Source organism: Lepisosteus oculatus, chromosome 16, assembly GCF_040954835.1.
Source record: "Lepisosteus oculatus isolate fLepOcu1 chromosome 16, fLepOcu1.hap2, whole genome shotgun sequence".
Lineage (NCBI taxonomy): Eukaryota > Metazoa > Chordata > Actinopteri > Semionotiformes > Lepisosteidae > Lepisosteus > Lepisosteus oculatus.
In genome coordinates this window covers 13,176,627-13,198,769 of record NC_090711.1, presented here as the reverse complement: position 1 = coordinate 13,198,769, position 22,143 = coordinate 13,176,627, and the positions used below count along the sequence as shown (strand labels likewise).

The window sequence follows — 22,143 nt, the reverse complement described above, 5'->3', positions numbered from 1 at the left end:
GATCCATCTGATATTCCACCCTACATCCTTCTTGTTATAATTCCAGAGCCCCCTAACACTACTCCATGCTGCTTACTGGCTTAGAGGCTAGTTTGTGTATGTAGGCAGCACCATACAGGAACGTTACAGTGACAACACTGTCTGCTGGGGTGTGATGTTGAAAGAGAGTATAGAAATATTCTTTTACAATGACCATACATCACCATCTTATAGTTATAGGTAAAAGGAGATTTATTCGTTTCATGGTGTATATCCAAGAGTCTCCTACAAGTGGTAAAATCTTCTCCTCTTCTGACTGTAGGCTCTGCTGCTCGTGGGCCTGGCCTGAGTTTTCAGGAGGATGGTGTCGTTCCAGGAGCCATAAATCAAACAGTAATACTCTGCCCTCTTCACCGCACACTCGTAGGTTTTATCAGGCAGGAGCCTGTTGATCTCTGTGCAGCAGGTGTCCACGGTGAGGGTGCCATATTGGTTGCCCTCCTCCTTGGTTTCAGGCTTGAGGAGCTTGTAGCGGATTTCAAATTTCTCTGTGGGGTTGTGCTCGGCCTGGCCCGCGACACCCCACTTCAGCCTAATGGAGTCCTGGAAGGCCACCGACTGCTCTTTGTCGAAGACAACCGGCATTTTGACGGTCACAGCCAGACCGACCTGAGGGTTTTTGCCATTTCCCATGTCCGAGATCAGCCTGTGTTTCATGTGCAGCCTGCCTGGGATAATTACCGAGTTGAAGTTGAAGAGGGCTCTGGAGATCTGGGAGAGCTTGTGTTGGAGAACGCTGCTCTCCGACAGGAAGGCACTCAGGTCGTACGTCTTCATGATGCCTTCCAGCTCCTCCTTCCCGCTCCTCATCTGCTCATAAAACTCGTCAAGCAGGCAGAGCTGGATTTTCACCTGGCTGGTGCCTATCCTCTTCATCCTCTGGAACCTCCAGGGATCGATCAGGTGGAAAATAGTAGAGCTCGTTACGTAGCTGTGGTCCCCATGGGGGAAATCCTTGCGCAGGACCTCCAGGTAGTATGAGCACTTCTTCAGAACGTTCATCCTCAGCTTGTACTTTCTCAGGGCCTCGTTGTTCAGCTGGGAAGAGATGAATCCCAGGATGCTGTTCTTCTGTTCTGTGTATCTCCTCCAGGCATCTGCAGCCTGCAAGTTCTCCCTCGGGCAAGGTCTCCTCTTCGCCAGACGAGCTTCAGTTAGCTCAGGGTTTAGCGCCATCGTCTGGAAGCTTTTATTTCATACCTGCTAAAGAGAAGTACGTGGTAACAGAGGGCTTTTACTGTCAGATTCTCAAACACGGTTCCTATTGGTGAGTCTCGTTTCTGGATCTGGGGAACCACAGCTCTCACTGAATTCCAGCTCTAAATGACTCAGTTAAAATACTAGGCCCTCCTTTCCAATCCCTTGCCTCTCTATACCCATTCTCGTCCTTCTCACTCACCTCACCATCCACTTAGCTGTGCCTCCCCATTAGTCCACCCTCCTCATCTTCCTCCCTTGCACCTTGTAGTGGGAGCCGATACCTACATACCTACAAAGTCCATCTCTAACCAAATCCCAGTGTCTCATTGGCAACTACCTCATCGGACTATACCTGTACCTTCAGATCCTCCTTACTTCCAGTATTTGCTGTGTGCTGCTTGTATAAAGTACTGTACAGTCTTGAATTCGAAACCTTTTGTTTCTACCACTCCCTGTTAAATATGCCACATTCTAAACCTTTTAATCTTTATTAAGGGCTCTTCAATGTGCCTCAGATAAAGACTAAGGACACAAGATTAATTATCTGGGGTTTTCCAGTTGTCGGCCACCAAGCAGGTGTGCAATATTGAGAGATGTGACTCTCTAGAACAGGAGTGGCCCTGTGATGGTTGCGGAGAGCCACAGTTCACCGGTTTGTACACAGTAGGTTCCTGTGACAGAGTGTGGGGAACCGTTATAGAGGGAATTGTAGTGGTCCGCCCTTGGAAGTGATCTGTCTGGGAGCCTCTGAACGCTGGTCTTTTTCCCTTTTATTTTGCAGACTCATTTCCTCTCTCCTTGGCTCCTTAAATATGGGGCCCCATATTCTCTCTCCCGTGCCAAACCCCCAAGCTGAGCAGCAGCAGCCGTTACTCTTTCTCCCCTCTCTTGCCTCCTACCCCTCCTATCCCTTTGAGTGACTATAACACGCCTGTGTACCGGAAAAAGGCAATACAACTATCAGCAGTTCCGGTTTCCTGCCTCTCTTACTAAACCCTCGCCTGTGAAGAAATCAGGGCTGATATATATATATTTATTTTGGGCCAAGAGATGTGAGATGTCACTACTTACTATACCCCTGTAGTTTCCTCTGACTTATTCCAGATGCCAAACATTTTCAGGTAGCAAAAGAAAGTACTGATTAGCTGGATTCCTGTGTGATGAGACTCAGCTGTGGGATTAGTTTTTCTCTCAAGGTACATGCAGTAAGGGTGCGGCAAGGGCAGGCTTTTAGTTTTTTTGGTAGAAAGACCCGAATCACTGAAGTTTTTCTGTTGCTGTTAGAGGACAACAAGGGAACAAAGAGGTTTCAGAATTAAAAGGCAAGTTAGGGATTTCAAGGGAAAGAAAGATTTGTTACTGAACCTAAGCTTGTTCAATACTGCAAGTATAAACACTAACAAACAAATTAGAAAGAAAGATTTCTAAAGATAGTATCACTGCACTACATATTACTGAAATATGTGTGCTGTTTTCAATCCAGCTACAGCCTTGATCAGACAGGATGTTTGAAGTTACCCCTAAATTATGAACAAAATTGATAAGACCAACAAGTACTAAGTCTTTTCACTCCTTCACTGACACAGCTTCCAACCAAACAGGGACAAAAATGCTGTACATAAAAGGAAATCTTTTTGTTAAAACATACAGTTTCATTATTCATGAACTCTTGTTACTGAGTAACACACACAGAATGAACACACAGCTGACAGACCCGAGTACACAGACTGCAAACACAGCCCAGTTAGAAAACTGAACTCATCACAGATGTTCAGTAAAGTGGAAGCATGCCATAGAGTACTAAGGATTGCAGAAAAAAAATGTATTATTCTAAAATCTGTGGCAGGTAAAGATAGATATTAGTCTCTCAATACTGCTGTTCATTATTACTGATTCAATAACAACTACAAACACATACTGTATTGTGGTCTATCTTGATCAGAAATAGGTCTAAAAAAGTTATTTGAAGTCTTGCAGGAGTACTTGTGAAAGTGAAAGTCGAAACTTCTAGAAATGTTAAATATTTGGTTGTCCGGTTTGGTTAAACACATCTTTTTTTAATATTCAGAGACACCTGATTCATTTTCTAAAAGAACTGTTTTTTTTTTATACTTTTACTTGTGATTTCCTCAGGAATTTAAAAAAAGGTGGTGAATTCTTGTCTGCATTTATATACTACATAAAACATACTAATCTTTCAAAACAAATTGGTGGTTAGCAATTAGTAAGGTCTCTATTGTTTGGGGCCTTCTATACTGCGCAACAGATTTACTGCTCACTACCATATGTCATATTCAACAGTAGATTAAATGTTGTGTACCTTGAACACAGACACCCAGGGCTGTTTGACCGTGTTGGATCTTTATATCTGAATTTAAAGGAATTTACCCAATTCCCATGAAATTTGTTTGCATTACTACAACACATCTAATAATGGAACAGCCAGCAGCAACATGATAATTATTTCAACCTAACAGATGCCCACAATCCTACAGACAGTACTGGGGAAAGTTATTTTAATGTGTAATACACTACATTTACTTTAGTAAAGGATTCATTTTTAAAATGAGAATAAGATGTTGGGGGAAATTGCTTTTAAGTGATAATGCATTACTTTGCATAGTAATAATTACATAGTAATGTGTTTTTTTTTATTTCTCCACAACTTCTTGCTAATTTAAAAAATTCCTTATGTGACCGAAATGGATTACTCTTTATGCCTGCCCACGCACACCTATGAACACACATATCTGCTATACCTTCCCAAATCTTTAAAAGCTTTAAAAACCAGAAAGGGGAGAGTGATCTACAGTATCTCCTTCATCTTTCAATACAGGATAACTGAGAAACACACAAAGGGAAACATCTGCCCAGTCAAGCTAACAAGCTTAATCAAAATGGATTTATGGAGCAATATGAACTGTGGCATTATTATCTATAAAACCCAAAAACGAGACATTATTCTGGTCAAAAGCCAAAGGTGGCAATTTTAATTCTCTTTGTAATCACTGTGCAGCCAGGAGTTGTTCAGGTTGGGTTCAGTGCACCAGTTATGACTCAAATGGGCTTCAGTGCAAAAGATTTACTGTTTGCATTATTTTTAGAGCAATAATGAGAAAATGAAGGGTGAAAAGGTTGCAGTACTGTTACAGTAAACCACGAGGAAATTAGCGACATCTGGATTTCCTACACTTTGAAGTTCTCAAAGTCAGAGGACACCCAGATACTGTATGTTTGATTAGATCCTCACTAGGAAACACATGAGTATAGAGCAGTTTCTGAGCCAGGTTCTTTACCCACAGAGATAAATGTTCAATTCGGGGCAAACCTCTTTTGGGAACATTTTAGGCATTCGAATAATTATGGACATTTCTGTGGGACCTTCATGAAACTCCAGAACTTCCATTAATAAAATCCACTGATCCCTACCAAATAGGACAAAGTGTTTCACAAACCTAAGTATTAATTACAAATTAAAAATATTATATCGTGTATATACGACTTTAAGGATCTTTTTGCCTGCTACAAGCTTTCAAAGTAGCTGTTCACTGTGTTCCAGAGAAGCTGGACGTCTTTAAATTGTATTCTTACTGTGTATTTTAATGTGCTCCATTTTAAATTGAAACATTAATTGATATCATGGTTCTTTTAGTGAAGGAATAAAAATGCTGGCAACAGTTGAGAACCGCATTCATTGCAATAAAAGTTTATCCATGTAGAATACACTGGCATGTAATTACTCTCTTAAATGTTAACAAAATGACTCTGAAAAGCTGTGCAAATTCCACCCCTAACATCATTCTGAATGTAACAAGCTCAGACTCATGCACTGGTCTGTGTCTCTAAAAAATGTAAACATTGCGATGGGTGTACAGTAAGATCCTGACACAGATCTTTGTTAATCTCCCCATTTACCCAGCATTGACTAAAGTAACACAAGAAAGGGAGAGACACACTTTGAGCGAATAATTTTCAAAACAGCTCAGAAAGCCACTAGTTTGTTTATGAAAGAATATTTAACAGTGTACTGTGAACTGAAACAGGTCTAATTTCACTTACAGTAACTCTGCACCACGGTCACAAGAGTTTTGCTGTTTATTACTATACACTATTATTACATAGATTACTAATTTATTAACTAATTAACTAAGATATTACTGCCAGCAGCCATATCACCCTGCAGCTCACAACTGGTAGCCCACTGCAGCTAAGAAGGAGTGAGCCTGGCCAGTACCTGGATGGGAGAGCTCCGGGGAAAAACTAAGGTTGATGCTGGAAGAGGTGTTAGTGAGGCCAGCAGGGGGCGCTCACCCTGTGGTCTGTGTGGGTCCTAATGCCCCAGTATAGTGACGGGGACACTATACTGTTGCAACGCTACGTGGAAAGCGAAGGGCATGACAAGGCACAGAAAGGCCATCCACTGATTTCACCCGGGCGCACCTGGCTTGCTGTGGAACAGTAAATGGATGTTGAGCTGCCGCCAGCCAGTGCCTCCTCTCCTCAAGGGTGAGCTTAATGGCGAGAAGCTCCCTGTCCCCAAGATAACCTCTTAACTTAATCTCTGCTGGTGAAGGTCTCCTTGAGAAAAAGGCACTGGGCTGGAGGGTACCTCAGTTTAAATGATGGGTTATGTGAAGGTGTGAAAAACAATGGTTTGCCTTCACACCTTTGATTCTCTGAAAAAGAATGCATCGTCTGCAACGAGGAAGGGCCTTTAACTAAACCAGGTATGAGCTCCTATACCAAATCAAGGTGGGACTGTAAGAAGTAGAGGATTCTAGAGATGTACAGTAACATACAATCTGGTTTTTGTCCTAAGCCATGCACAACGCCGATAAGAAGGTCCGCTTGCATGCATACTGGTGTTGGGTAGAGGGCACATGAGCACTGTAAGGGTTTCACAGCCCTGGACCTGAAACTGTGATGTTCAGAGGCCAGACCCCAGCTGATGGTGGCAGAGCCTGTGTCCAGGGTTAGAAGACCTGGCTGTGGGGAACCTGCCTGAGCTATTGAGTGAGCATCAGTGTAAGCAAGGGGAACCATATTCGTCTGATGCACAGTGGGAGAGACACATCTGGGGGTGAGACAGAGTAAGGTCTTGGCCCACGTGTATGCTGGCTCATCACAGCCCAGGAGAGTCTCCCAATCCATGATAGCCAACCACAGATCACTGGGACTTGACTCCTCAGAGGCAAGGAGAATCATTTGCCCTTCCCTAATCAGTTTCCATTATCTGCTGAAGGATGTTAATGCCATTCTGCAACCCCAACACCAGTCCTTCTGGGCAGTAATTCTGCTGTTGTGTTGGCTGTTCTGGGAAGGCAAATGGAACATTTTAGGTGATGTCCTGAGTGCACACTCAAGTGTTTTGGCCATGCTACGCTGCTGGTCAGAAATGCCCCCATACCTTGCAGCTCTTTGACGATGGGTTCGATTTCAGCCTGGGGCACATTCTGAATGGACTTTGCATGTTCTCTCCCTGCTCATGTGAGCTTCCCACAGATTCTCCAGTTTCCTCCCACAGACATGCTGCCTAGGATAACTGGTGTCTCTTAATTGTGTGTGAGAATGGTGTCTCCTAGAAACTGTGCATGACACTTCACACAGTATTGTATATTATGGTATACATACACCTCTCATCTATGAAAGACCCCCTTCCTAGAAACACTATCCTCTGTTTCACTTGGCACCTCAGGGCCACCGTACAGGAAGACCTAACGGTAGGGACAACTAAGAGGCAGCAAAATGGGAATCATATAGAGAATGAAAATAGCTGTTTTTAGTATGGCTCACAACAGCATGCCACAGGCATTGCAAAATGTTTTTGTGGTTAGTGGAGAAATCAGAACATCTGTGACAGTACCGCACAGAATAGAACTACCTCTAAAGCAATACATGCATGGAGAGATACTGTACAGAAAAGACCAACATTAAAACATGATTCAGTCTCCACCTGCTCTTATCATCATTAAAACACTAAATTGAATAAACCCACACACGCAGTGGTGTAAGACTTCATTAGCAGTGACTACAGAGGGCTAATATTACATCTGCATTCTGTTTTGTACTGGGATTTCTCACAGGATAAGAAAAAAAATTATGCTGCACAAAGTGAGACATTGGCAGGGGTGTCGTGCACTGGTTCTGATTCAGCAGTTGTGAACAGACCACTTTATATTACCGGCCGTTATAAAAATAGACAAGGTGTGAAACAGACCCATTTAAGTCGTACATCACTGGCTCTGGGCTGTGAACAGCTCAGCTCCGGTGAAAATAAAATAGACCAGTACTACATACCCTCCCTTAAGGGGATTAGTTACTAGGATATAGCTATAAAAGACTAGGGCGTGTTCATCTGTACCTACTGCTTTTCCCCTCAGTAACGTTGCAGCTTGCCGGTGGATCTCCGAGCTACTTTGAGGAACACTAGTCCCTATTTACAAAACTTTTTTTCCCCCATTCTGTTTGGTTGGCCTCGCAGGGCATACAAAATAAACGAGAGCTACGCAAAAACAGCAGCCATAAAAATTAACCGCATTGAATAAATATATTTTGACTTCAGCTCGTATTTTATTGACGTCTGCAAAAGTGTCAGTACTACAGCACTTCTGTGTTACTGCGTGTAGTTTATCTTTTGTGGTTTTAAGTAAAAAACAACAGGTATTAGCTGTGTATTTTCACATTTGCACAGGATGCGTGTAAAAGGTAAGTTGTTTACCACTAATGAATCTTCGCGCACCGCGAGCCAGAGGAAGGGCGTTCACTTCCGTTTCTGGAGAAATTCGGCTGAAGCTAACCGCCACGGTACAGCAGTATATTGCAACATTCTCCCACGACTCGACATGCAGCTTCTTGGTTCTGATCAGGACAAGCTGAGTGAGGATGATTGCACGGTTTACACTCTTACGAACACGCACAACCGCGAACACGTTCCGGGTTTACAGACTGTATGAAGAGCGCACACATATCGCACCTTGGGTGCGAATATGCATTAGCACCTGTTCACATTCGCTGAAGGGGCAGAACCGTTTTGAGACTTAAATAATTCCACCTTTTACACATTAAATAAGTCAGACCCGTGTTTAACAAGCTGGATATGAGCTCTCTGTAAACACTATTCTTGAGCGAACGTCGTTAAATCCCAATAAACATCTGGAGTGAACCTGGGACAGCTGACCACTATCGGATGCCTACTGTAAATATCCCATTTTCTAGTCGCCCAAACAGAGAACATATCTTTTTGGGGATATAATATAACACGGTCTAATACAGTTGTATATGTATGAGGACATAACTCGTCTGTCACTTTCATGCGAAGGCAAACTTTTGAATTGTGTTTGCATCTGTTTCTCCTACCTTCGTTGTGAGCATCACCTGTACTTAGAAATTATTATAATCCATGGGCTACCAAATTTTCCTCACTGTTTACACATTAAAGGGATTTTTTTAAGTGTTTTGATTAGGCCTGTATCACTATAGTTACCATTACCGAGCACGACAGCATTGTGAGGTCATTCTGCCACTACAGAAAACCATCAAACACGATGATGTGCGGGGCGCCCAAACGCTACATTTCTATTTACTGTAGTAGCAACAATAATTATAACAACGATGATAATGATGATGATCAAAGTGTCGCCAAATGTATTTAATTACATGAAATGCGTTATCATCTAGTAAATAAATACAAACAATAGGTGTCCCCCCCCCCCCTTTCAGTAATGTTGGAAATAGAACCAACAATAAAATCAGACATTAAACTACAGCAATTGGCCCGCAGAGACCTCAGCTGCAAGACTGAATGAGTGTTGTCGCCACCTCGTGGCAGGAACTGGAACAGGTGAGAACCTACTTTTTCGAAGGTAAGAGTAAGGTAGAATAAATATAATAATAATTCCTTACACTCATATAGCGCTTTTCTGGACACTCCACTCAAAGTGCTTTACAGGTAATGGGGTCTCCCCTCCACCATCAACAGTGTGCAGCCCCCACCTGGATGATGTGACAGCAGTACTCTCACCACACACCAGCTCTCAGTGGGGAGGAGAACAGAGTAATGAAGCCATTTCAGAGAGGGGGATTATTAGGAAGCCATGGTTGTTAAAAGCCAATGAGAAATGTTGTCCAGCACACCTGGGTTACACCCCTACTCTTTTCGAGAAACGTGCTGGGATTTTTAATGACCACAGAGAGTCAGAACCTCGGTTTTACATCTCATCTGAAGACAACACCTTTTTACAGTGCAGCATCCCCATCACTATAGTGGGGCATCAGGACCCACATGGACTGCATGGTGAGCACCCCCTACTGGCCCCACTAACACCTCTTCCAGCAGCAGCCTTAGCTTTCCCAGGAGGCCTCTCATCCAGGTACTGACCAGGCTCACACTGCTGAGCTTCAGTGGGGCTGCCAATTAAGAGTTACAGGAGGGTATACAGGTTACAGGTTGCTGAATGAAAATGAACGAATGAGAACAAAACCTGCTTCAACCCAGAGTTATCTTGTGTTTTCTGCTCTCCTTACTGTCCCCCAAGCCCGTCTACATTGTATGGGTGACAGGGCCTTCTCCTGTTATGCCCCCAAGCTCTGGAACTCTCTCCCCAAGGATATCAGAGAGTCACCTTCTCTAACCTCCTTCAAATCCAGACTCAAAACCCTCTTCTTCAGAAAAGCCTTTACTGAACTGGTTCCATTCTTCACCCCTCTGCTCTTCTTAGTACCACCATCCACGGTCTCCTCTATTGTAATTGTTGTATTGTTGTAATTGTGTTTTATCTTGTGTATTCTTTTTATTTATTGTTGTTGTCATCCTGTAAAGCGCTTTGAGAAGCCACCTTCAAAGGCGTTATATAAAAAAAGTGTATTATTATTATTATCATTATTATTATTATTATTATTCTTGAAGGAAACAGTAGCAGAAATCGATCTGTTTGCCTGTAGTTTGTTTCTCACAGTCTTTGCGTTCACACGTGCAGTAATCAGTGACAACCTCAACTTGCTTGTTTCTGATTAAACTTACTGCTATTTTTGATTAAACAGCTGTTAGTAGGCGATCAGGGTGGTACAGTATGGTGGTACAGGGGTGTTAGCATTGCTGTCATACGCTTTATCACTTAATCTTAAAGAGACTTGAAAACAGCTGGATGAGATACTTGGATCAATTAGTTACTAACTTACAAACAGGCTAAACAGGCCCACCCACCAGTGGGGTTAATTGTCACCTTTCTGATGTCGTGACACACGCGCTGACGCTCTGTGCTGGTTTTCTGGAGTATTGCAGAGGCCATGGGAAACAACTCGCCCGACATTGAAGGAGGCACTCTCAGGGCAAACAGCTCTGCAAACAGCTCTCAGGAAGTCACTGATCTAGTCCGCCCTACAAGATGGGAGAAAAACTAAGGTCGCTGCTGGCAGAGGTGTTAGTGGGGCCAGCAGGGGGCGCTAACCCCTTCGGTCAGTGTGGGTCCTAATGCCCCAGTATAGTGATAGAGGGACACTATACTCTAAAAAGGTGCTGTCCTTCGGATGAGACGAAAAACCGAGGTCCTGTCCGTCTGTGGTCATTAACAATCCCAGGGCATTTCTTGAAAAGAGTAGGGGTGTAACCCCAGTGTCCTGGCCAAATTTCCCATTAGTCCTTACCAATCATGGCCTCCTAATAATCCCCATCTCTGAACTGGCTTCATCACTCTGCTCTCCTCCCCACTGAGAGCTGGTGTGTGGAGAGTACTGGAGCACTGTGGCTGCCGTCACCTCATCCAGGTGGGGCTGCACACTGGTGGTGGTGGAGGAGGGGATCTCCATTACCTGTAAAGTGCTTTGAGTGGAGAGTCCAGAAAAGTGCAATATAAGTGTAAGGAATTATTATTAATTATTAATCCTCTCGCCTTGTTCCTCAGCCCCAATCTTCAAGCATCTAAAATGTACAGGTTCAGAAATGTCTCGGTCATTGCTGTAAAATCATATAAGATGTAGAAAAAGACCCATTCTGGTCTGCATGACTCCAGCAGATACTAACCTTCACTGTAGCTTTTAAATGAGATGGTAAGTTCTGTAAACAGAACTTTAAAACTTGTTTTCCATTCATAAACAACCGAGTGTTGTCAAAATATGTAAAGTTAAAAAAAGTTTAACTTTTTTAGACCCCAACAATGTCAGGGGTCTAATCAAGCAGGCTACTTGCTGAATGTAAGGCCCATTTTAATACTAGAGAGCTCATCTGGAATCAAATAGATTTGGGATAGCTCTGCTGGAAAAAAACAGAAATAATGCCCCGCTATAGAGATGGGGACACTATACTGTAAAAAGGTGCCGTCCTTCGGATGAGATGTAAAACCGAGGTCCTGACTCTCTGTGGTGATTGAAAATCCCAGGGAACTTCTTGAAAAGGGTAAGGGTGTAACCCTGGTGTCCTGGCTATTTTCACCCTGACGTTTATCATTCATGGCCTCCTAATAATCCCCATCTCTGAATTGGCTTCATTACTCTGCTCTCCTCCCCACTAATAGCTGATGTGTGGTGAGCGTTCTGGCACACTCTGGCTGCTGTCGCATCATCCAGGTGGGGCTGCACACTGGTGGTGGTGGAGAGGATCCACATTACCTGTAAAGTGTCCTGAGTGGAGGGTCAGGAAAAGTATGTGTCAGCAATTACTATTATTATTAAAATACCAGCACTGAGACAGAGGCACATTTCCAGACACCAAAAGCCAAGATGATGAAGCAGACACTCTAGCAAAACAGAACTGACTGTAGCTGCTTGAACTGTTTTCAATTTAAAAAAAACAGCAGCAGCAAAGCACTGAAACCACAGTGAGGCAACACAGAATTGGTCCGATAGGGAACGAAAGAGCCCATTCAACTAATGCTTAACCGGCGTGGGCTGCTCTGAATGATAAAAGAAAAAGGGTTTATGAAGGCAGAGAAATAGAAATAGAGTTCTGAAAATATGTCAGGCGTTAATAGGGTTAAGTAACGAAGAGCAGGAAAGTCAGTGTGCAAGGAGTACTGAGTTGATGTTGAGAATTATGTATTTAGCCATGCTTTATACAGTAACAGATGGACCACTGGAACGCCCACAGAGGCTGAGTTATGTTGGCAGAGATATTGCCTTCTTTTGAGATCTCAGATGATAGGCCAGGGCTGAGAGGGACAGACCTCCAGAGAGAGCTGCTGCTTTAAGTGAGGTGGTGAGCCAGTAGGTGGCGCTCTTCTGCCTCCAACAGAAATTCAATGCCAATGCCTTTGTATGATGATCGAATTCATTAAGGTGCAAAAGGTCTCGTCTTTCGGAGGTGAGATCTCTGGGGATCAGATCCTTCGGAATGAGAAGCGCTGTAAAAATGCACATTCGATTTTCCCACTGCTGTTTCAAAGCACCTGCAGTGCTTTAATTCTGCCACTAGACGGAGCTCCTGTAACGCAAGATCTATCAAACTGAGACTCGAGAGCTACCACTTTTGTTTGTTCATAACACCTATTATACATTATGAACAAACATTTATATTAGAATTTCTCTTTTAAATTATTACAAATAAAACGCATTAACGCTTGTTCATATGAAGGATGTTCGGACTACATGTGGTTGCTCGCTTAATTTAGCTGGAAAAGCTGTACCGGGGTTTGTAATCAAACAAGTTCATTGCGCACACCAGTTGCTATTACTAGTTTTCGAGGAGCCCGAATCTGCCCAGCCTTAAAAGCCCCCAGCGAACGTCAAATATTTTATTTGGGTTCGCTTGGGTTCGTTGTCTTAAACTATAAATTTAAAATGGAAGCAGCTGTTTAAAATAAATAATTTAATTAGACTGGTGTTTAATTGCTTTTTAATTGTAACTTAAAGAAAATGTACGTATTGTCCGAATGCACACCAGCAGGAGGCGATGCTGTATGAATGCGTTCGTTTGCACAGGACCCGCCGAAGAAAACCGACAATCGTGCTGCATCCGAAGCTTGAGACCAAGAAGGAAATCTGCGCCTGAGTTTGGCATCGACCCTGCAACTCCAGTAAGACTTCATACTGCGCCATAAATACTGACGAGGCTTTCTTAACACATTAAGAGTGCCACAGATTCAAGCATATGGGCCTTCAATCACCTTGCTTCCCTGAGTCATCTCGACTGCAGGTCGAACTGTGAAAGTGATACCCACGCAGGCACGCTGGAATCGTAATTCGTTGTAGAATTGAGCGAGGTGGTGTGGATTTTACTTGTCGGGGTGCTGAGAGCTGTAAACTATTCAGATATTCCCCCGAACAATAATTTAATAAAATGGCCACAGACATACTTTTTCCCCCCCGTTTGGAAAGCGCTTACTGACAAAGTCACCGATTAGGGTGTCTAAAGACCGTAATCGCAACAAGATCGTTGAAGCGCACTTCAGTTATTCTTCGGATTGAGTTCCAGTGTCTCTGTGGTGTGAAGGCCCCTAGTTGCTAATACTGACATTGTCGTGGTGTCTCTGAAGTAGGTATTAACGCAGACGTGAGATGTACTCTGTGGTGTATAGTTATACTGAAAGTCCGTAAACTGACAAACTATTGCTGGAGGTTTCTGAACTGCAAGCTACATTTCATTTCAGTTCAAGTGCTGTTGGTTCTAACATGCATTTGTTGCGTTTTTTTAACAAAAATATGTACAGTGGGTTTATTAAGGGAATATTTTCACACGCTTAGAAGTGTCTTTTGGAGTTCTTCAGCAAGTTTCATATGAATCTTTTAGGGACATTAAAAGTCAAGTTGAGCTTCTTTTACCTATTCAAGTGTAAGTGTTCTTATGATTTACGGAGGACACATTTGCAGATTTTACTTGCTTTTATCAGAGTGACATGTTATTCCATGCCTGCTATCTTTCTTTCACCGAGGCACAGCCCAGATAACTTTCTTTGTGCATGACAGAGATGGCAAGAAGAAAGCTGTGCAGTGTGGGATATGTACAGGTACTGTATGTCAGATCAGCAGAGCTCTTTCTAGTTTGTAGCCTGTCTAGCTCATCTGGTTGCTGGTGGGTAACTGTGCCTAAGGTCTCAGCCACCTGCTTCTTTAAGGAAGCCAGAATATCTTCAGTAAGATGGCTGGGTTGTTCATTCTGGACTTCCACAACCCTTTGCGTAAAGAAGCTTCTCCTGATATTACCTGTGTTAATTCACTTCCCCTTGGCTTTCTATTAGTGTGTGGTTTGCGCTTCAGTATTTACCCTGAAGGTAATCGCTTCTCGGCCTTTTGGCTAAGACCAAGCGTACCCTGCAGTTATGTTCCTGTAATTGATTATTGTGTCATGACAAAAATAATATGCACTGCTTGTATATTTCCAGCGCTGTTTATAATTCCAGAGCACAGGATTGTTTGTGGAGCATTGACAAGACTTTGTGTTAACAGCAAATAGTTTCAGTCATGCATCTGAAAGCAGTCAACTAAACGGTTAAATTGAACCATGATGAAGGGCTTCACCAAGTTTATCCGCATACCTGCCTAACACACTGTTGCCATGGTTACTTCTTTATTACTATATATAAAAACATTTGAGTAGTATATCAATTTCGGCTTGTTATTGTTCACATTATTTTAAAGAAAAGCATCTGAGAGTATTTGTCTGTGATTTGAGAGGTATGTTTGCAGTAAACCTCACCACTACTTTAGATAAAGCCACCGATTAAATACAGAATCTAAAATTCCTTCAGAGAGGAATAAGGCCTTTTTAAAAACATTTGTGGTTATTCAATAAGGAGGGAACCCAGAGAATTTCAGTACAAACATTTTGACCTATTCTTTTTGTTGTCTTTTCGTAAAATTCTCCAAACCAAAGAAGAATACAGGGCTAGTATCATTATACTGTAAACAGATGGGACACCTTAGTTACGATTTTGAAATGCTGACAAAAATATTACAAACACTGCAGCATCCCCACTGCAGTTGTGCAATCCATACAACACACGCTGTGCTATGTATTACTGCAGTATAAAAATCAGTCAAAATACTAAATTCCAGTTATTTTTTAACCCAGTTGGTCAAGTCTTTATCTTATTTTTAAACACAAATCTTCTGATACCAGGGTCTATTTGGTGTTGTACCAATCTGATGTAAATACACCTTCGGGGTGTTTGTAATCGAATCCAGTAAAACTCTTCTCCTGCTTCTCTGAGAACTGGGAACAGAAAAAAAGATCACACCAAAGTAAATAAGACACAGGCTTGGGAACTCCTGAAAACAAAGTGATTTATTCCCTTGTTTCTACAGAGTTACACTGTAAAATATCCATCCATCCATTTTCTAACCACTTATTTCAATTCATGGTCAGAAGACAGAACCTATCCCAGCAAGCAACTGGCCCAAGACAGGGCACTGTACACCCTGGACAGCACTACAGTCCAATGCAGGGCAAACAGGCACAGACACACACTCACTCACTCCAGCACCTATTGACCTCCAGCATGTTTTTGGACTGTTTGAGGAAACCCATGCAAATGGCAGGGAGAACATGCAAACTCCACACAGGTAGTGCCCCAGAAACTGAGCCCAGGGTCCAGGCATTGTAAGGTAGCAAAGCTAACCAGTGCACCACTGTGCTGCCGCACTGTAAAATACAATCATTTTCTTAAGAGCATAGAAGTGCAAAGAACTTCCCCGTGAACTTTACAAAAAGTGTAATCATAAAAGGAAGCAGAGTACTGGTTTTGCAGCCGGGTGCAGTGTAGTGTACATGGTGTTTAATGTACTACACGGCACTCTTTTATTCATTGGTGGTAAACGAGTAGGTTAGCAATCCTATAAGCACGTCTGTTTTGCTGCGTTTGCTGTTGACGGTCACTCCCAAAGAATGCACACAAATGCCACACCTCCACGCGCTTTTTGGAGAGATCGGAGCGCGGTTTTATTTCTTCCAGGCGCACTTGCGCCCTGAAACGAGACGCCTTCGCCTTGCGAGCGAAAGGGTGAATCCGGACCAGGCGGTGGTAGACTCGGTTCTTTCTTTTTGAAAGCTGGAGAGCATCAGCAGGGGGGAAGAAGCCGTGAAATATTAGCGAAGGCTCTCTGGTGTCCGCATATTCATGCTTCGCGTTCTATCCTATTAACTCGGGCAGATAAAAAATAATGGCGTGTGGCAGCGTGATGTATATTTACGGCTTGCGAGAAGGGGTGATAGGGCCGTATATGTGATAATAAAGCATGTAGAGATCAATACCATTAAAGCACGGCCTGTCTGGTGCTGCTGTGACAGGGAGGACGTTCTGATGTTGCAAAATACACAACAGTGCTTTCTGCACCATCCATCTTGTCCGTTGTGTCACCTTTGCATCTGCTCAGTGCAATCGAAGAATGCAGAGCAGTTAAAATAATGCCTGCGGGCGACCCAAGACATGACAACATGGCTCTCCTTACAGCATTCCCGCTGAACTGGAGTTCAGGGAAATGCTCCAACAAATTAGAACAACTCTTGGGATTCTTGTGTTTTCTGCAAGCGGCATCCCAGTCAAGGTTCGAGTAAGGTGATGGTGTGGAATTGAAGGCTGTTTTGCTCTTCAGAAGTCTTTTTCTCTCTTATCTTCTTGTAATTCTGCCACAGCCACTACTGTATGATTTACCGTAGGTCAAATTTCCATCTCAGGTTAACGTTGCAGGCCATCATAAGACCCACTGATGCTACGTCTGTGAAGGGATCGGAGTTGGGTGAAGGGGTGTCAGAGGCTTTTGAAATGTACAGATCTGATCGGATTGAAGCCACATTTGTGGAGTGGTATTATTCGGTTTTAATGTGTTTTGCAGTCAGTGATTATCTGGGGTGGACGATGCATGCAAGGGAAGTCTCGTTCACATCTCCCTTCGCAGAGAACATGTGTCCTTGGTTTGTCCTTCACTGCTCTGCTATAGATTTCTGTTTAAAAGCAATATGGCCCTGGACTGACTGGCTTACTAATGATAAGGTGATCTCCACTGCCAGCCAAATGCAGATATCTCCTGGATGGCTGATGTTAAAAACGAGTGTCACTTCTGCCAGGACCTCCCTGGCAGTCTTGGAAGCACTTCAGAGCTGCGTCTCATTTCAAAGCCATCTGGCCGCGACAGGAAAATGATCGGCGCCATTGTTCACTCAATGCAAGCCTTTGGATTGAGAAGTGTTGTGACTAACACTTCACTCTGTGATTCGCAAAGAGTTTTAGATGCCCAGAAATAAAATAAATAAATGCTTAAGTAAAATCCCGTGAATTTGATGGGAATTAAACAAAATCCCTCCCCTACTCCAACATTTTGGGTCCTGGGTTTAATCTGCAGGGGTAACTTCTGTGTGGAGTTTGCATGTGCTCCTTGTGTATGTTGTGTGCGTTTCATTCCACCTCCCAAAGGAATGTGTGGCTTTTCTGAATTATCCCTTCCTCTGTGGCCTTGCAATGGACTGGTGTCCTGTTCAGGTTCAGAATGGTCCCGTTTTCAATCCCAGCTCTCTCCAGGTTGCGGCCATCCTCAGAAGGTGAAGTGGCTTGCTGATAATGGAGGGATTGATCTGTCTTAGAAAGTAGCTCATTAGGGTGCTGGTAGAACACTATCTGTGGACAGAATTGGATCGTAAATGGAAGGTGTATGGATTGTAGTGGCATTGAGCGCTCATGGGTTCAGTGATCACTCAAGCAGTGGGTGATCACTCAGTTATCCCAGCATTGTCCTGCACACCTTACCTGGAAACTAGAAACATCCGTGTTTTAATCTCCAAATCACCCAGCCAAGCTGGTTTTGATTTATAGCTGCTTTTAATAACTCCTAGGTCAAACAACCTCACAACCGTCAATCACCCAAACATCTTTCCCGACACTTTCAATGGAGCATGTGTTTTTAAAGCTGAGTGCAGCCGTTAATGGAATTTATGGGCCATTCACAAGATTTTTTTCTGCGGGGATGTATAATTTCCTGTTAAAAATCTATTAGGAAGTAAAGAGGTAAAAAGGGAGGAAATTGTGACAAAGAGCTAGTAAGCAATCTGAGGATAGAGAATCTTTACAGTAATTAAGGAGGAGAAAAGCCATGTTTTGCACTTTGAGCCAAGACATTTTCAATTGATGTGAAAGTACAACAGGGGTGTATTTTATGATCAGACACAAGAATACATGATCTTTCAGAAGTAAATGTATTCTCTGCAGGTTAACTGAATTGATTAAGTTCAGTGAAGATACTGTCTGGCTAGGTCACTGCCATCATATTGATTCATCTTATTAATGATTATCTACATACCTTTTATAGTTTTTAGAATATGATAGGTCCAGCTGCTTATTCCATCACTCACTGTGTTGGATCCAGCAGGAGCTGTTGAAACACTACAGTACGTGGGTACCAGTTTATCAGGGCTCTGAAATATTTACAGCTCTGTACCGCCCACTCTGGTCCACATGTGAGGTTACAAAGATGTGAGGGAGGGTGTTCAGGGATTGGACTAGTATTCCATATGACTGAGAGCTTGGGATCGTTCTGTGCAGGGAAAGTTGCTGGAAAATTGTCTGCTGTTCCTCAAATCAGTCACACTTTGTTTCACTTAAAGTGTATTTTGAAATAAACCAAAGGGCAGAGCTGTAAACAATTTCTCGTGCCCACCACCTGTCTTTGTATTCTTTGTGTGTTTTGTTTTGTGATATCAAGTTCAAAATTAGTTAAAAAACCCTTTCTGAGAATTCAAGGGAAAAGAAAAATATGGTAACTGCCACTCCGCACATATTTACCCCAAAGAAGTGCTTTGTTAACATGGGTTAAGTGATGGATTTGACCCAGCCCTGATTTTAACAACAAAGAGAGATCTCCTGTATTTTGCACAAAATATTTTGTCCCCATATTGTTCAGACTCAGTGCCCCCAAGACAAAGAGTCCACAGTGAAAATATGGTTGGTGTCTCAAGATGTGTATCAATACTTTATCACCACTCTGACAATTCTGCTTATCACAATTAAAGAAAACCAGAAGGAAGGTAAACTGTAGATTTTGGTTACAGTATACTATTCAGAATGGTCTTTTTTTTTTTTTTTTTTTGCTACCATTGTTGACCAGATAAAGAACTTTGGTGTGAAAGAAACATTAGGATACACATGTTCCCCAAAAGCGAGGAGTAGCCCCTAAGCAACAGGATATCCTCACCCACAGCGGGGTGGATGAGGTTTAATTCCAGTGCTGCTGAAAATCTGTCAGGTGTGCGATACCCCCAATCCACAGCGATACAGTACCAACACGGCTCCTGCTCTTTATCTTTCACTGATGAACAGCTCTGGGGCTCTCTTTCCCCTTTCATGTTAAGGAGTAGCTACTAAGCAATGGGACAGCATACCAGCTCCATCAGCTTGGTGAGCCTGGTGGAATATGTTAGCATCAGCTCAACCAGGTGTGGGATGTTGTTCTGTCTCCTGTTAGGGGAAAAAACAAATGGGACACTGGTCCATTGCAAGGATGATATCCCCAGCAGTGAACGTCCCCAGTTTCACCCGGCCGGACGGACTGGAACATCATGGATGAAGTACCTCACTCAATGTACGACAGCAGGTCCCCAGCAGGACGAACTCGCAAGCCACCAGTTATGAGACCAGAGACTTACAAACTATGCAACACTGTTCCCGCACCTACAGTAGGCAGTAAAACTTTGAGAAAGCGCTTTGACAAAGAGGTGGTCTGAAATGGGACCCATGAACTTGCCACCCTGTGTCGCGGATGGCGACCCCCTGTTTTAGGAAGTAGAAATTCCCAATCCAGTGAGAACAGGACTGGCCTGGATCAACAGCCCCACATACCCAGGCAAAAGGCAGTACTGGCAGGGGCAGTGTGTTTTCTTTTGCCTTTGAGAGAGGCAAAAGGCATGATTGAATACAGGAAAGGGTAGCTAGTCAGCACCCAGATCAAGACGCACTTGGGAAGCACTGTCCCGTTGGTTAGTGGCTGCTCTTTGACACAAAAGGGAATTGGGCTTATGCGTCCAGGTGTAATGGGATATTCTAGTTTGCTGCTGTTTGTTTGCTATCTTTAACCTCGGGCTCTGTTTGGTCTTAACCTTGGTTCACTGGGCCTGTGTGTGCGGCATTATTTAAAATGATTAGCATCTTCAATACCGCTAAGCAAAGCACACTAATAAAGTAAATTAAGATGGCATTACAGATCAGGGCTAGGGAGATTTACGCACTCTTTGATCAATATGCCTGTGAGAGGCAGTAAAAAAAAAAAAGAGGAATTGGCCTCCTAGATTATATTTGTCTTCATCTTCTTGGTAAACGGTCATAAAAAATGGTGCAGCATTCCATCAGCTTACCCAGAAGCCACCAGGGGTGCGAGAAGAATAGTTTCTCAGAATTGCCCTGAATTTCTTCAGCATCTGTATTATTTTTCCAATTAGATCTATCTAATTGGCAGCTGTTTAGCCATCTATTATCCATCAAACGAGTGATTGAGTCCCGGAGGTTCACAAATCAAGCTCCTGGTCTTCCCCACCAACTGAGAAGGTAACCAGATTTCCTTGTTCTTTACAGTAAAACGGAGGTCCGCCTGTCCAATTCCTCTGCAGCAATTCTCTGCAGCATTCCTCTTCGTATCCTTCCCTCTGTGAATTTGGGTTGTTGATGATGATGATGATAATAGTTGATAAATAACTAGGTACTGTCCTGTCTTGGGGATTAGGCCTAGTACATTCCACAGACATGCCTGCAACTTTCGATTTATAGCTGTGGGCCTGAAGATTATATAAAAGTGTTAGAAGATGAGTTTGTGGAATTGGAAAAGCAGTGCATTACATTGATCCTTAAGAAAACCCAAGGGGGAAACGCTGAAGGAGACTTCCACTTTTCCCTTTTGTTTATTAAGGAATGTTTCAGTATGGGATCCGAAGACAAAGCATTGTCCCATTAGCCTTGCTGTGCTCCAAATGACTAAACTTGCGGAATGTGGGACTTGATTGATGTCTGGGAGCAGTGAAAATTGCAGTTTTTGTCAGTCCAGTCAATTCTAAGGAAGCACTGGGGTGAAACAGAGGAACTGATGAATTACTATAAATCAGTGGCAGAGCACCTACTGATACCAGCGGTTTCCACCAGTGTCTATTAAGCATCCTCTAAAAATCAATTTGTAATGTAGCTAAAGTACCACTGACTGTCTTTTACATCTGTTAGAAGTGTTGTAATACAGGAACTGCATGGACCAGTGACCTCTCTGCCTCACCAATTCAAATAAACCAATGTCTACTAATGCTCAGCAGCCCCTGAAACACACACTTTCTTTTTCTCCATCTCTCTCGTATGTCCAGCTGTTTATTCAAGGATACAGAAGATCTGCTACTATAGGGTTCGCTTTATTTTTCCTATATTTCTACTCCTGCTATAGTGGAAAACCACTGTGACACTGACTGATTCTAAGCAATTATAATAATTCTAAAAAAAACCCTGAAGATCTTTTATTTAGCCAAATTTCATTGAAGCTGTTTTGACTGGTCTTAAATATATTTATGTGAAGTGTCAGGGTCATCAGCTGTTTTTTTTCTAAACTGTGTTACTATAGAAATTGTTGTGTAGTCTAAGAAAACAAAACTTAAGAATGGAAAATACACTTTCTGCCTCTTTTGCATATATTAAAATTTGGTGTATCCTGGTAATTATTGTTTTCCAAAACTAGTATCTTTTATAGTTTTGTGGAGCTGACATGAATGCATAAACTCGGTATATACCGTAGTATAAATGATAATGCAAAGAAAATACTCAGACACTGAATTCACATTCTTCCATCCATTTATCAAATACAGTATTGCAGGAGAGCCAGGACCTATTCTGGCAAGCAACACCCAGGGTGCAAGGCAGGATACACCGTGGATGGGATGCCAGTCTATCACAGAGCAGACACAAACAAACATGCACACACTCACACGAGGGGCAGTTTTCCCAGAAGCCAATTAATCTACCAGCA

The 22,143-nt window shown here is 42.9% G+C and overlaps 1 protein-coding gene and 1 long non-coding RNA gene across 6 annotated transcripts; one reads left to right on the top strand and one right to left on the bottom strand.

The window, feature by feature from the left end:
• Positions 1–213: 213 nt before the first annotated feature.
• Positions 214–8,697, bottom strand: LOC102688680 (fibronectin type III domain-containing protein 11). Of its 4 annotated transcripts, none has more exons than XM_015364667.2 (3): positions 8,596–8,693; positions 2,311–2,516; positions 214–1,242 (listed from the first exon to the last, which is right to left on the bottom strand). In XM_015364667.2, the coding sequence occupies exon 3, from the start codon at positions 1,213–1,215 to the stop codon at positions 265–267; it is 951 nt and encodes a 316-aa protein (XP_015220153.1). In that variant the 5' UTR covers positions 1,216–1,242; positions 2,311–2,516; positions 8,596–8,693; the 3' UTR covers positions 214–264. The 4 variants fall into 4 exon arrangements, with proteins under 4 accessions (XP_015220153.1, XP_015220152.1, XP_006639519.1 ...); XM_015364666.2 differs by having other exon boundaries at positions 214–1,239; XM_006639456.3 differs by lacking the exon at positions 2,311–2,516 and having other exon boundaries at positions 214–1,239; positions 8,596–8,697.
• A 114-nt stretch (positions 8,698–8,811) lies between these two features.
• Positions 8,812–21,238, top strand: LOC107079555 (uncharacterized). 2 transcript variants are annotated; one of them, XR_001480502.2, is made up of 4 exons: positions 8,812–9,079; positions 13,150–13,244; positions 14,100–14,174; positions 20,721–21,238. It is a non-coding gene; the product is annotated as an uncharacterized lncRNA (long non-coding RNA). The 2 variants fall into 2 exon arrangements; XR_001480501.2 differs by lacking the exon at positions 20,721–21,238 and having other exon boundaries at positions 14,100–14,714.
• Positions 21,239–22,143: the final 905 nt, after the last annotated feature.